This window comes from Biomphalaria glabrata, chromosome 1 (assembly GCF_947242115.1).
Source record: "Biomphalaria glabrata chromosome 1, xgBioGlab47.1, whole genome shotgun sequence".
Lineage (NCBI taxonomy): Eukaryota > Metazoa > Mollusca > Gastropoda > Planorbidae > Biomphalaria > Biomphalaria glabrata.
In genome coordinates this window covers 2053881-2066654 of record NC_074711.1, presented here as the reverse complement: position 1 = coordinate 2066654, position 12774 = coordinate 2053881, and the positions used below count along the sequence as shown (strand labels likewise).

The 12774-nt window shown below is 37.3% G+C and overlaps 2 protein-coding genes across 2 annotated transcripts; one reads left to right on the top strand and one right to left on the bottom strand.

Annotated features, from left to right (window-relative positions):
• Window positions 1-2773: 2773 nt before the first annotated feature.
• LOC129924271 (elastin-like) lies at window positions 2774-3819 on the bottom strand. The gene is made up of 3 exons (XM_056018507.1): window positions 3806-3819; window positions 3686-3690; window positions 2774-3570 (listed from the first exon to the last, which is right to left on the bottom strand). Exons 1-3 carry the CDS (start codon window positions 3817-3819, stop codon window positions 2774-2776), a joined length of 816 nt encoding a protein of 271 aa, XP_055874482.1.
• Window positions 3244-11438, top strand: LOC106059011 (histamine H1 receptor-like). Its single transcript, XM_056045470.1, has 5 exons — window positions 3244-4033; window positions 5036-5164; window positions 7126-7374; window positions 9463-9635; window positions 10877-11438. Exons 1-5 carry the CDS (start codon window positions 3881-3883, stop codon window positions 11199-11201), a joined length of 1029 nt encoding a protein of 342 aa, XP_055901445.1. The 5' UTR covers window positions 3244-3880; the 3' UTR covers window positions 11202-11438.
• The last annotated feature ends 1336 nt before the right edge of the window (window positions 11439-12774 follow it).

Here is a 12774-nt window from a genome sequence, read left to right as displayed (position 1 = left end):
GCTGAATTGTCCTGCTGTGCTGAATTGTCCTGCTGTGCTGAATTGTCCTGCTGTGCTGAATTTCCCTGCTGTGCTGAATTATCCTGCTGTGCTGAATTGTCCTGCTGTGCTGAATTTCCCTGCTGTGCTGAATTGTCCTGCTGTGCTGAATTGTCTTACTGTGCTGAATTGTCCTGCTGTGATGAATTGTCCTGCTGTGCTGAATTGTCTTACTGTGCTGAAATGTCCTGCTGTGCTGAAATGTCCTACTGTGCCGCATTGTCCTACTGTGCCTAATTGTCCTACTGTGCTGAATTGTCCTACTGTGCCGAATTGTCCTACTGTGCCGAATTGTTCTGGAGCGAATCGTCTTGATTCGGACACTCTCCTCTTTATAAAGGGTCATCACGACCTTCTTGAAAATCACAGAATAAACGCCACAGTCCTGATTGTCAGGCTTGTGTTGTCTTGGCAAGTCTGCCCGGGCACCACTGACTATCTATCAATTATATATGTTAGATAAGCCGATAATATAATGCAAACGCCCTAACGTTCAGTATTTAACAACAAGTATTAATAACTGTTTAATAGTATGATATAAGAAATATATATATATATATATATAATAAGGCTGGTCTTCGAGTCCGAAGATTAGTGAGGAATGCAGTATTTCCCGTGGCTGCGCAGTCCCAGCTGTGACCTACATATTTTGCCACATCCAGGGCAAGCATAACCATTGTCCGCAGGCGGTCAAGTTAGATTTTCTTTTCGCGTCTGCGTTTGTCCTCGGCAGCAGATTTTCTTTTGGTGTCAAATATAAAGCTTATACATAGCAATGAAAGAAAAGCCAATAATCAAGATTACATATTAAGTAATCCTTTAAATGAACATGTATTATTTTAAAAAAAAATAGATTAACTGGCGTAACAACAAATCACAGATCAGCTTTATTCATACGGGTCTACACCAGGAACAAGCTTGACTTAATCACATAGTCCCAAGAGTGACTCCCCATGTACGGTAGGTGTAGGACTCTATTGAAAAAGATAAGAGTCTAAAACACAAGAAGGAAAGAGTGCGTCTTAGGAAACAAATCATATTGATAGCGTTAGAGTCCAGGCTCACTCTGCCCACAACCTAATACGGCCCATGCTCAGTCTACAAAGCGGTGGCCCATACGAAGTCCACAGATCAGCTTTATTCATACGGGTCTACACCATTAACAAGCTTGACTTTATCACATAGTCCCAGGAGTGACTCCCCATGTATGGGGACAGAGCAATACAACATGAAAAAGATAAAAGTCTAAAATACAAAGAGTGCGTCTTTGGAAACAACGCACAAACTAATCTTCATTTTGTTGCTCTGGACACATTGACACCCTCGAGAACCGTCGGTCATAGAAACAGATGACCTTGACACCGAGAAATCGCAGTTGAAAGTGGGTAATTTTTGTGTATTCATACAAAAAAATTATCAACCGAATGAAGGTAATAACAATTACCGATACAAAACCTATCAACTAGATTACTAGATCTATACCACGATGACTTCATAATGTTCATAACTTTAATAGTAATTTGTTTATTTTTTTTAAATGTGTCTTTAGTAAATATGAACTATGACGTCCCGAAATAAATTGTTTCAGTGCGTCCGGCAATATGTGAAGGTTTGCCCTGAGTTAAAATGTTTAGATAACGACAACTCTGCTTTAACTGTAACAGGATACGTAAGTTATCGTTCGTGTATCAAGTTGTCACTTGGCGCGTCCGTCGCTACAGACTTGCAGCAGACCAGTACTAGAGGGAGTATATTCATAAAGTTCTCTTTCGGTCAATAGACAATAAAATGACAAAAAAAATATTTAAATTTCCGCAACCACTTTTTCTCGGTGGGAAAAAAAAAATAAAGAGAGATGATCCAATAGAAAGCACAGCTACATGCAATGCTAAAAGAATTTTTTTTTAGGTTTTTATACATTAATTCGTTTAAATATACCAACATTGCTAGTAATGAAATTAAAACAAACACAAATTCATTTCATACATATATACAGTTATAAGACTTCTTCAACTATGATATAGTCACAAATATTTGTTCTACTAAATGTACATACATTCATAGAAATGAGGGTTAGGGCCTAACATGAAAATAAAAAAAGCACATGTCCAGGATCGAATTTGAATTTCAGAAGGACCCAAGCTATTCGAAATTTGGGGCCCCTAGTAATTAACCCAAGGCAATTAACTCTTTACGTTCTCTTCAAAATGATTGAACATATCCTTGGAACAATTTTCTGGAGTTTAGTGGGGGGCCCCAAGTTACAGTTTATAGTTTAATCCAGCATTGCCCAAGCCCCTGTTTTGACTAGCTGATTATTTCTTGAAAGTATTCCCATCTCAAAGTTAAAGATCCCCTGGACTAGAGATTACAGCAAAAGACAAGCAAAAAAAAAATATTGTTGAGTCAGTAGGCTATCCAGGAAGTTTTCTGCTAGAAACTGGAGAAATTAATATTGTGTACAATATTTTGCTGGCCTGTGTCGTAGGGCCAGATCTACAACTCAATGTTGCTTTTTTTCTTTGGAATAAGGAGATTTTATATATATTTTATTGTCTTACAAGGCTGATGTGTGTTGTGTTGATTCACTGTCGACTGACTAGCTAACATGTTTGATTTACTATCTACTATCAATGCAGTATTTTATTTTAAAGTTAACATTTTAAACTAACATTTTCAAAAAATGAATAGTATTTGACTAGGCAAGGAAAGTGTCAAGTGTCTATAGCATTTTCTATGATGTAACTGATGGAAGTATGTAGTAGCACTTGCTGGTATAAAGTATACACTTGACTTCTGGAACATCTGGAACATCACCTGGAACATTGTCTATAACACCGTCTGGAACATTGTCTATAACACCGTCTGGAACATTGTCTATAACACTGTCTGGAACATTGTCTATAACACCGTCTGGAACATCTGGAACATCATCTGGAACATTGTCTATAACACCGTCTGGAACATTGTCTATAACACCGCCTGGAACATTGTCTATAACACCGCCTGGAACATCTGGAACATCATCTGGAACATTGTCTATAACACCGTCTGGAACATTGTCTATAACACCGCCTGGAACATTGTCTATAACACCGCCTGAAACATTGTCTATAACACCGCCTGGAACATTGTCTATAACACCGCCTGAAACATTGTCTATAACACCGCCTGGAACATTGTCTATAACACCGTCTGAAACATTGTCTAAAACACCGTCTGGAACATTGTCTATAACACCGCCTGGAACATTGTCTATAACACCGTCTGGAACATTGTCTATAACACCGCCTGGAACATTGTCTATAACACCGCCTGGAACATTGTCTATAACACCGTCTGGAACATTGTCTATAACACCGTCTGGAACATTGTCTATAACACCATCTGGAACATTGTCTATAACACCGCCTGGAACGTTGTCTATAACACCGCCTGGGACATTGTCTATAACACCGTCTGGAACATTGTCTATAACACCGCCTGGAACATTGTCTATAACACCGCCTGGAACATTGTCTATAACACCGTCTGGAATATTGTTTATAACACCGTCTGGAACATTGTCTATAACACCGCCTGGAACATTGTCTATAACACCGTCTGGAACATTGTCTATAACACCGTCTGGAACATTGTCTATAACACCATCTGGAACATTGTCTATAACACCATCTGGAACATTGTCTATAACACCGCCTGGAACGTTGTCTATAACACCGCCTGGGACATTGTCTATAACACCGTCTGGAACATTGTCTATAACACCGCCTGGAACATTGTCTATAACACCGCCTGGAACATTGTCTATAACACCGTCTGGAACATCGCCTGGTTCACGATGGTTGAATATTCCTCGCGATATTTTCAAAACTCGACCTTATTGACCAACGGACTGTCCGTGTCCAGATCACATCCTCATCTAAGCCACTTTGAGCTGACCATACTCCATATATTGCTGGACATCTGGATCTGTTTGTCTAATGGTAGCCAGGTGGGTTTATGACTTTATGTGGATGGATGTTTATTTGGATATTACAGCCAGGTAGGTTTATGGCTTTACGTGGGTGGATGTTTATTTGGATATTACAGCCAGGTAGGTTTATGGCTTTACGTGGGTGGATGTTTATTTGGATATTACAGCCAGGTAGGTTTATGGCTTTACGTGGGTGGATGTTTATTTGGATATTACAGCCAGGTAGGTTTATGGCTTTACGTGGGTGGATGTTTATTTGGATATTACAGCCAGGTAGGTTTATGGCTTTACGTGGGTGGATGTTTATTTGGATATTACAGCCAGGTAGGTTTATGGCTTTACGTGGGTGGATGTTTATTTGGATATTACAGCCAGGTAGGTTTATGGCTTTACGTGGGTGGATGTTTATTTGGATATTACAGCCAGGTAGGTTTATGGCTTTACGTGGGTGGATGTTTATTTGGATATTACAGCCAGGTAGGTGTATGACCTTATGTGGATGAATGTTTATGTGAAAACATTGTAAAATAGAATCAAAAACTATTTTCGTGTGTAACCAATCAATGAACTAGCTTACAGTGTTATGGTTCAACATAAAGAAACAAAATAAACAAGAGTTGTTATTTTTTTGTGAGGGGGGAGGAGATTTTTTTTTACCTGTGGGGGGGGGGAACACCCCGAGCTTATCGCACATGGTGACACCGACTCTAGTGACGCCACTGTGGATGTTATATGTCGGTATTATGGTTGTGTGGTTTAAGACTTAATGTGGATAGATTTATGTGAGGATACTGTAGTTGGATTAGCTTAATGTGGAAGTGTGTGTGACTTTTACAAATAGAAGGATATTGTAAAAACATAGCAATTTGAGGTGTACACTATGATACTCTGCAAACTTCATAAATGGCTAATAGTATTTTAAAATGTGTTACTTGTTCATAGAACTAAGGACGAATGATCTGCATGTAGAGATTCTTTTTTTTTTTTTTAAATTATTATTGACCTTGACCTTTCCCACAGCTGATCAACATTCTTCTCACTCCTGCTCTAAGGTGTCGACCTCGAAATATCTTGGTGGTCAACATTTGCTTCATAGAACTGGTCATCGGTCTCTTTGTGTGTCCCCTCTATACGGACAGTCTTCTAGTGGTCAGTTAACATTAAACTATTAAACAAAACACACTCAAATACATTAGTAGAAAATATCACTCTTTTTTAATAAACTACTGTATACAGCTACATTTATTGTGTATTTATGCTAATTATCTCCCGTTGACTGCTATTTCTATATTAAATGTATTTCGTAAATAATTAAATACATAACTGCTAGTAAAAATAGTAAAATATATACAATGTCTCACTCTGAAACTATGCCCCCCACGAGTATATAGTGGGCCATTAAAAATGTCTCACTCAAATAGATCTAAAATGTGTGTTTGAGTGTGTAAAAGGATGTTATGTAAGTGTGTACGTGTGAGATGTTCAATGTGTTTACATGTGGAATGTTCTATATGTGTACATAAGGGAGGTTCTATGTGTGTGTAAGTGTGGGATGTTCTGTGTGTGTGTAAGTGTGGGATGTTCTATGTGTGTACATAAGGGATGTTCTATGTGTGTGTAAGTGTGGGATGTTCTGTGTGTGTACATAAGGGATGTTCTATGTGTGTGTAAGTGTGGGATGTTCTGTGTGTGTACATAAGGGAGGTTCTATGTGAGTACATAAGGGAGGTTCTATGTGAGTACATAAGGGATGTTCTATGTGTGTGTAAGTGTGGGATGTTCTGTGTGTGTACATAAGGGAGGTTCTATGTGAGTACATAAGGGATGTTCTATGTGTGTGTAAGTGTGGGATGTTCTGTGTGTGTACATAAGGGAGGTTCTATGTGAGTACATAAGGGAGGTTCTGTGTGTGTACATAAGGGATGTTCTATGTGTGTGTAAGTGTGGGATGTTCTGTGTGTGTACATAAGGGAGGTTCTATGTGAGTACATAAGGGATGTTCTATGTGTGTGTAAGTGTTGGATGTTCTGTGTGTGTACATAAGGGATGTTCTATGTGTGTGTAAGTGTGGGATGTTCTGTGTGTGTACATAAGGGATGTTCTATGTGTGTGTAAGTGTGGGATGTTCTGTGTGTGTACATAAGGGAGGTTCTATGTGAGTACATAAGGGATGTTCTATGTGTGTGTAAGTGTGGGATGTTCTGTGTGTGTACATAAGGGAGGTTCTATGTGAGTACATAAGGGAGGTTCTGTGTGTGTACATAAGGGATGTTCTATGTGTGTGTAAGTGTGGGATGTTCTGTGTGTGTACATAAGGGATGTTCTATGTGTGTGTAAGTGTGGGATGTTCTGTGTGTGTACATAAGGGATGTTCTATGTGTGTGTAAGTGTGGGATGTTCTGTGTGTGTACATAAGGGAGGTTCTATGTGAGTACATAAGGGATGTTCTATGTGTGTGTAAGTGTGGGATGTTCTGTGTGTGTACATAAGGGAGGTTCTATGTGAGTACATAAGGGAGGTTCTGTGTGTGTACATAAGGGATGTTCTATGTGTGTGTAAGTGTGGGATGTTCTGTGTGTGTACATAAGGGATGTTCTATGTGTGTGTAAGTGTGGGATGTTCTGTGTGTGTACATGTTGGATGTTCTATGTGTGTGTAAGTGTGCGATGTTCTGTGTGTACATTTGGGATGTTCTATGTGTGTGTAAGTGTTGGATGTTCTGTGTGTACATTTGGGATGTTCTATGTGTGTTAGGGTTAGAGCAAAAGGGGAAAAAAAACAGCTTAAGAGAAAGTGAATGTGTGTATATAAGGGATGTTCTATGTGTGTGTTAGTGTGGTATGCTCTGTGTGTGTACATGTGGGATGTTCTATGTGTGTGTAAGTGTGGGATGTTCTGTGTGTACATGTGGGATGTTCTATGTGTGTTAGGGTTAGAGCAAAAGGGAAAAAAAACAGCTTAAGAGAAAGTGAATGAAAGAGACATTATAAAACATGTATGAAAAGAAGTGTATTGTGTGTTAGAAAGTAATCCCACCATTTGTAACCATTTGTAAGTTTTAATTGTATTCTACTAACACCTATTTCTTAGTCGCTGTTGAATATTTCCAGACCAACTGGCGCCATATTGTCCCACTGTGTATCTCCTTCGAGGCGGTGTTCTACGCTCAGACCTGCGTGTCCACTCTGGCCGTCCTCGTCCTCTTGGTAGACAGGTTCTACTATCTCCTGTCTCCACGAACTTTGGGCTTGACCTGGAGGTGGGCGGTGACAACGCTGCTGGTCATCTTGCCGTGGTTCATTGGACTGTCTCTTGTCTGCCCTCTGGTTGTCTACGGATCGACCGCCGGACTGAACAAGGTATGATTAGGTATTTTGATTTCTGAAGTATTTCTGAAAATAGTATTTATTGATGTTTGAAATTTCTTATTCAATTCTATAGTATCTTTAAATAGTAGAGAAGTTTATTTCTTATCTTATATAATACAGACGTTACTTCAAAAAAGAAGATGATTACGTCCTACGCGTCATGCATTCAGTCATGCCTATTAACCAATGACTTAAATTCTGCCAAGTCACTGGTTTTCCTGGCTAGCTCAGGCAACCCATTCCATGCTCTAATAGCACTAGGGAAGAAGGAGCATTTGTACAAATTTGTCCTAGCATATGGGACGAGGAATGTGCCTTTATTTTTGTGTCTTTCTGAGTATTTTATTAAATTTTGTTTTTGTATTTGGTCCATAGGTGTCTTAAAATAAAGGTAGATGTGGTTTATTTTCAAAGTAAATGTCTATTTGTAATCTGTATAGGTCGGTAGTTGTTTGTTTTTTTACTACCTATAAATAACGCATTTTCAACATTCTTGTCAGTATAGTAGTTTAGTGTTGTACTTTAGCTTATCAAAAACCATGTTACATCTAAAGCTTTATTATACTGAATGACAAACAACTACACACATAGTAGAGATCACAACACGAAATATGGTCAGTACACATATCTAACAAATGTAAACAAACACTAGGGGCGACAATCGAATAAATGAATTCACGATATTGGGTAACTAGACAAATGACTAGCGCTTGCAGACAGGTATTAGTTGTGGACGGTCGTTGACTTGTAGTATCAAACTGCTGGCAGTCAGCTAAGCCACTGTATATAACTTACAAAAACTTGAAATAAATTGAGTAACTTATTTATAGACTAAATGTAACTTTTATTACAATATAGACCAAATTCAACTTGTGATGAGATGAAATAAATAGAGTAGACTTTAGTTATAATGTAAAATGGTAGTTTGAACAAATGTTATGTCACTACAAAAGAACACGTCTTTACAGTCTGGCTATCTGAAGTCGTCTGTCCGACCGAAGACCGGTGACGACTTTGTTGCTCATCTTACATCACTCACACTGCATAGATAGCCTACTCCTACCGTCACCATAGAAGCACACACACACACAAAACATTGTTGTTTTGGATGTTGTTGCAGCTTTTGATGCTGTCGTTTTCGTAAATGTTGTTGTTGTAGCTGTCTTTGTTGTTCATGTTATCGTTTCTGGTTTGTTGATGTTATAGTTTCTGGTTTGTTGATGTTATAGTTTCTGGTTTGTTGATGTTATAGTTTCTGGTTTGTTGATGTTATAGTTTCTGATTGGTGTTGCTATAGTTTCTGGTTTGTTGATGTTATAGTTTCACGTTTGTTGTTGTTATAGTTTCTGGTTTATTGTTGTTATAGTTTCTGGTTTATTGTTGTTATAGTTTCTGGTTTATTGTTGTTATAGTTTCTGGTTTATTGTTGTTATAGTTTCTGATTTATTGTTGTTATAGTTTCTGGTTTATTGTTGTTATAGTTTCTGGTTTATTGTTGGTATAGTTTCTGGTTTATTGTTGTTATAGTTTCTGGTTTATTGTTGTTATAGTTTGTGGTTTATTGTTGTTATAGTTTCTGGTTTGTTGTTGTTATAGTTTGTGGTTTATTGTTGTTATAGTTTCTGGTTTGTTGTTGTTATAGTTTCTGGTTTATTGTTGTTATAGTTTCTGGTTTGTTGTTGTTATAGTTTCTGGTTTATTGTTGTTATAGTTTCTCGTTTGTTGTTGTTATAGTTTCTCGTTTGTTGTTGTTCTAGTTTCTGGTTTGTTGTTGTAATAGTTTCTGGTTTGTTGTTGTTATAGTTTCTCGTTTGTTGTTGTTATAGTTTCTCGTTTGTTGTTGTTATAGTTTCTCGTTTATTGTTGTTATAGATATAGTTTCTATTTTATTGTCATAGTTATAGTTTCTTTTTTAATGTCATAATTGTAGTTTTTATTTTATTGTCATAGTTTTAGTTTCTATTTTATTTTCGTTACTACAGTTTCTAATTTGTTGCCATTGTTATACAAAATCATGAGGTTGCAAAAAAAAAAAATTTTTTTTTTACTAATTACTGACCTTCACCTTTGCCCTGTCAGGACACAAGGTCGTGTCAAGTGATCTGGAGGACCAAATACCAGACGACCACTGTGTTTATCAGTTTCTTCCTTCCCGCCTTCTTGATCCTCACCCTGGCCACCATCAGCGTCATCGCCTACGTCATTCTGTCCATTCTGGATAAGCGGCAGCCCTCCGTTGTCAGCACTGACTGGTAATGCGTCATGTGTGTGGTGTCTAGTGTGGTCTCACTTTATGTTCTTTTGATTCACCTTTACCAAAGTCAAGGTGAATTAATATTTATCATAGTTTAATTCACCGTAACCAAGGTCAAGGTCAATTAATATTCATGTTCTTTTGATTCACCTTTACCAAGGTCAAGGTGAATTAATATTTATGTTCTTTTGATTCACCTTTACCAAGGTCAAGGTGAATTAATATTAAAGTATGTAGACAATAACGAAATATCATGTTATCCACTCTTATTTCCTGCTCTACAAAGTTATGGTAAGGGTAGCAATATCCATAGCTTTTGAGTGGAAGGAAATTGAGAAACAAATTTACTTCCCTTGTTCTTCACGTTTGTATTAATCCAATCCTCCTCCACCCTCCCGCATCTAACTATTTTTTACGTCGTATATATATATATATTATGTACAGTGATTGTACAGCTCTTAATTTAAATTGTCGTCTCCCTTGTCGAAATGTCTGCAATAATAATAGTTATTCCCCCCTGCCCATTGCCTGTGATAATCATTGTTGTTTCCCTTGTTGAAAGACTGAATAAACTTTGCTGTTTCCCTTGGCAAAAATGTTTCTTGGAGAACCACAGTCTCTAGAAAGATATATATTTAGGCCTTTATTGTGATAGATAGCTTGTTTCTCGGAGAACCACAGTCTCTAAAAAGATTCAAATTTGGGCCTTCATTATGATAGATAACTTTCATCCTACCTGTATAAGCATTACTGAATCCTTTATAGGTATTTATGCAACAAATATTTTCTTAATTAAATACCAATATTAACTTTGTACTATTATTTATTAACATGGACAAGACATGGATTTAAAAAAAGTGAATTAATTACTGGTAATTATTTCGTTTGGTACTAACAAGGAAAATTAATCCTTCAGTATTCACAGCTATGACTAAATATGAAGGGTTTCGTCCCCTTAGATAATTAATACCTTATTTCTCCCACACCCATTCTTGGATCAAGTTGAAACTAGATACAATACTTTATTGTACCTACCAAAACATGAATCAGTTAAAAAATAAATCAATTAGTCTATTAATTATTGGTAAGGAATTATTTTGATTTCAAATAAGGGAAATAATTTCTACGTAAGCTACATACTATATAGTTTTAAATTCTGAGTTCTTCCCCTTTGATAAGCTTTTTGTTATTTTAAAAAAGTATTTTTTTTTATTGTTGTTTTTTTTTTTTTGCCTGCAGCCACCAAGAGAAGCGAGACTCTCTGTGTGTGATACTGCTGGCCAGTCTGGCAAGTGTAGCTCTTCAGTTTCCTTACTTCATCCTGGCACTCATTGACATCTTCTGCGAGGACGGCGGAAGACGCTCCTGCGACACATCTGAAAGCGTCTGGTCACAGGTCATGCTGGCCAACATCATCAAGTCTGGCGTTCTTCCATTGGTCTGGCTGGCCTACTCCGATATCAGGCGTGGGTTCATGTGCTATTACCGAAGGTCAAGGCCATTTTCGAGTGTGCCATCTTCAGAGGAAGAGATAGTCTATAGGTCCAAGTCAACCATCTTATAAGGAAACATTCGATTGATATTGGATATAGAAGACATTAGTTCAAACCTTTCGGCTAAGAATATTCTAAAGTTATATTTAACCTTTCCGTTATGGAGATTTTCAAGTTCAACTAAAGAACTAGGACGCTAAATAGAACCTCACAGCTGCCAACTAAACTTTGAACTATATATCAATGTGTGGACGATGATCTTCGAATATAATAATATAATTTTCATAATAAAAATAAATAAATGTAAATCTGGTTTAGAGACTATATCTAGGTCTAGATCCTACATCGGTTTTGAAAGGACTATGGCAGGGCTGGCGAACCTTTTTCAGTCCGAGTACCAATTAATTTCAATTTAAAAATAATGAAGATTGTTGCGTGCCCAGTAGGTCTACTAGTGACGCCGCTAGATATAAGAAGTGCTACTGCCAGTAAGTCAACTGCATGTATAAAAACAGCTTAGTAACAATATTACTTGTTTATTCAATTTTATTATCGTGACCTACAGATTGGAAGTCTTTGGGCAGGTCAATCAGTGTGACTTCTGCTGTTGTGTGGTAAACGATAACAGTTTGATATCTGGTGTATACCGTGTATTCTTCAAAGTTACACACGCCGCACTTAGTTCATCGGTCAAGCAACTTCTGGCATCTGATTTAATATAATTCATTGTAGAAAATTGTAGCAAATCCTTTATTCTCTGCATGACTTTATCCTTGTTTTGAAAGTCTTCAAACAAATAAGACGCACACTCTAATATTGCTTCCTTGATACAGTCACCGTCACTTAAAGGTTTTCCATGCTTAGCTATAATTTTTGAAACTTCAAAACTTGCAGCCACTAAGTTAGAAGAACTTTTAACAAAGTTTACAAAAGAACTGAATTGTGAAATCGCTTTTTTTTAACTCACGCGATATATGTTCTTTTTGCTCATCCTCGCTTTTGCCTCAAAGCCAGCTGTGATTGGACTCATAATGACGTTTAACTGATGATGTCCGACAAACAACACTTTCCAAACACATGGCACATAAGGCCTTGTTTTCTCTGTGAATCATTCCATATCTTTCAGTCCACCACTCTTGAATAGGTCTGCCACTTCCTTCTTCTTCATTAAGTTTTCTTTTTTTTTATTTTTGAGAATGACATGTTATGCTAATTATTCTGATAAAAATTTTGTGATGGCAACGCTAGCAATCGATGTAAGACCGAGACGTTTTCAGTATCAACAAAATGGCGGAAGCTAAGGAGCTCTCGTTCAAATACGAGAATTGTCTTGAAAAAATTTACTATGCCATATGCTCCTCAAATGAAACACAGTCATATGAAAAAATTATATGGAATATGATCCACTAGCGCTTCTTCCATATTATCTACAGTTCTCGGAAATAATTGAACATTATTAATTATGGTAATTTGAGATATCCGTGATTATTCCAAAAAACACATTTCTTAATATCATCGTCGTCGCGTGCCACACAAAATCGTTTCGCATGCCACCTTGGGCACTGTAACAACACTTGTGCCAGATGTAACAACATGCACGATGTTACGATGTGTTGTTATGCCGGGGATTTTACTTGAATTCAA

Excerpts from the sequence above, each read along its gene's own strand:
- LOC106059011 (XM_056045470.1), top strand. The coding sequence starts at position 3,881 with ATGGTTGAATATTCCTCGCGATATTTTCAAAACTCGACCTTATTGACC. Across the intron at positions 7,375-9,462 it reads CGACCGCCGGACTGAACAAG|GACACAAGGTCGTGTCAAGT; the intron begins GTATGATTAGGT and ends TTGCCCTGTCAG. Across the intron at positions 9,636-10,876 it reads TCCGTTGTCAGCACTGACTG|CCACCAAGAGAAGCGAGACT; the intron begins GTAATGCGTCAT and ends TTTTGCCTGCAG.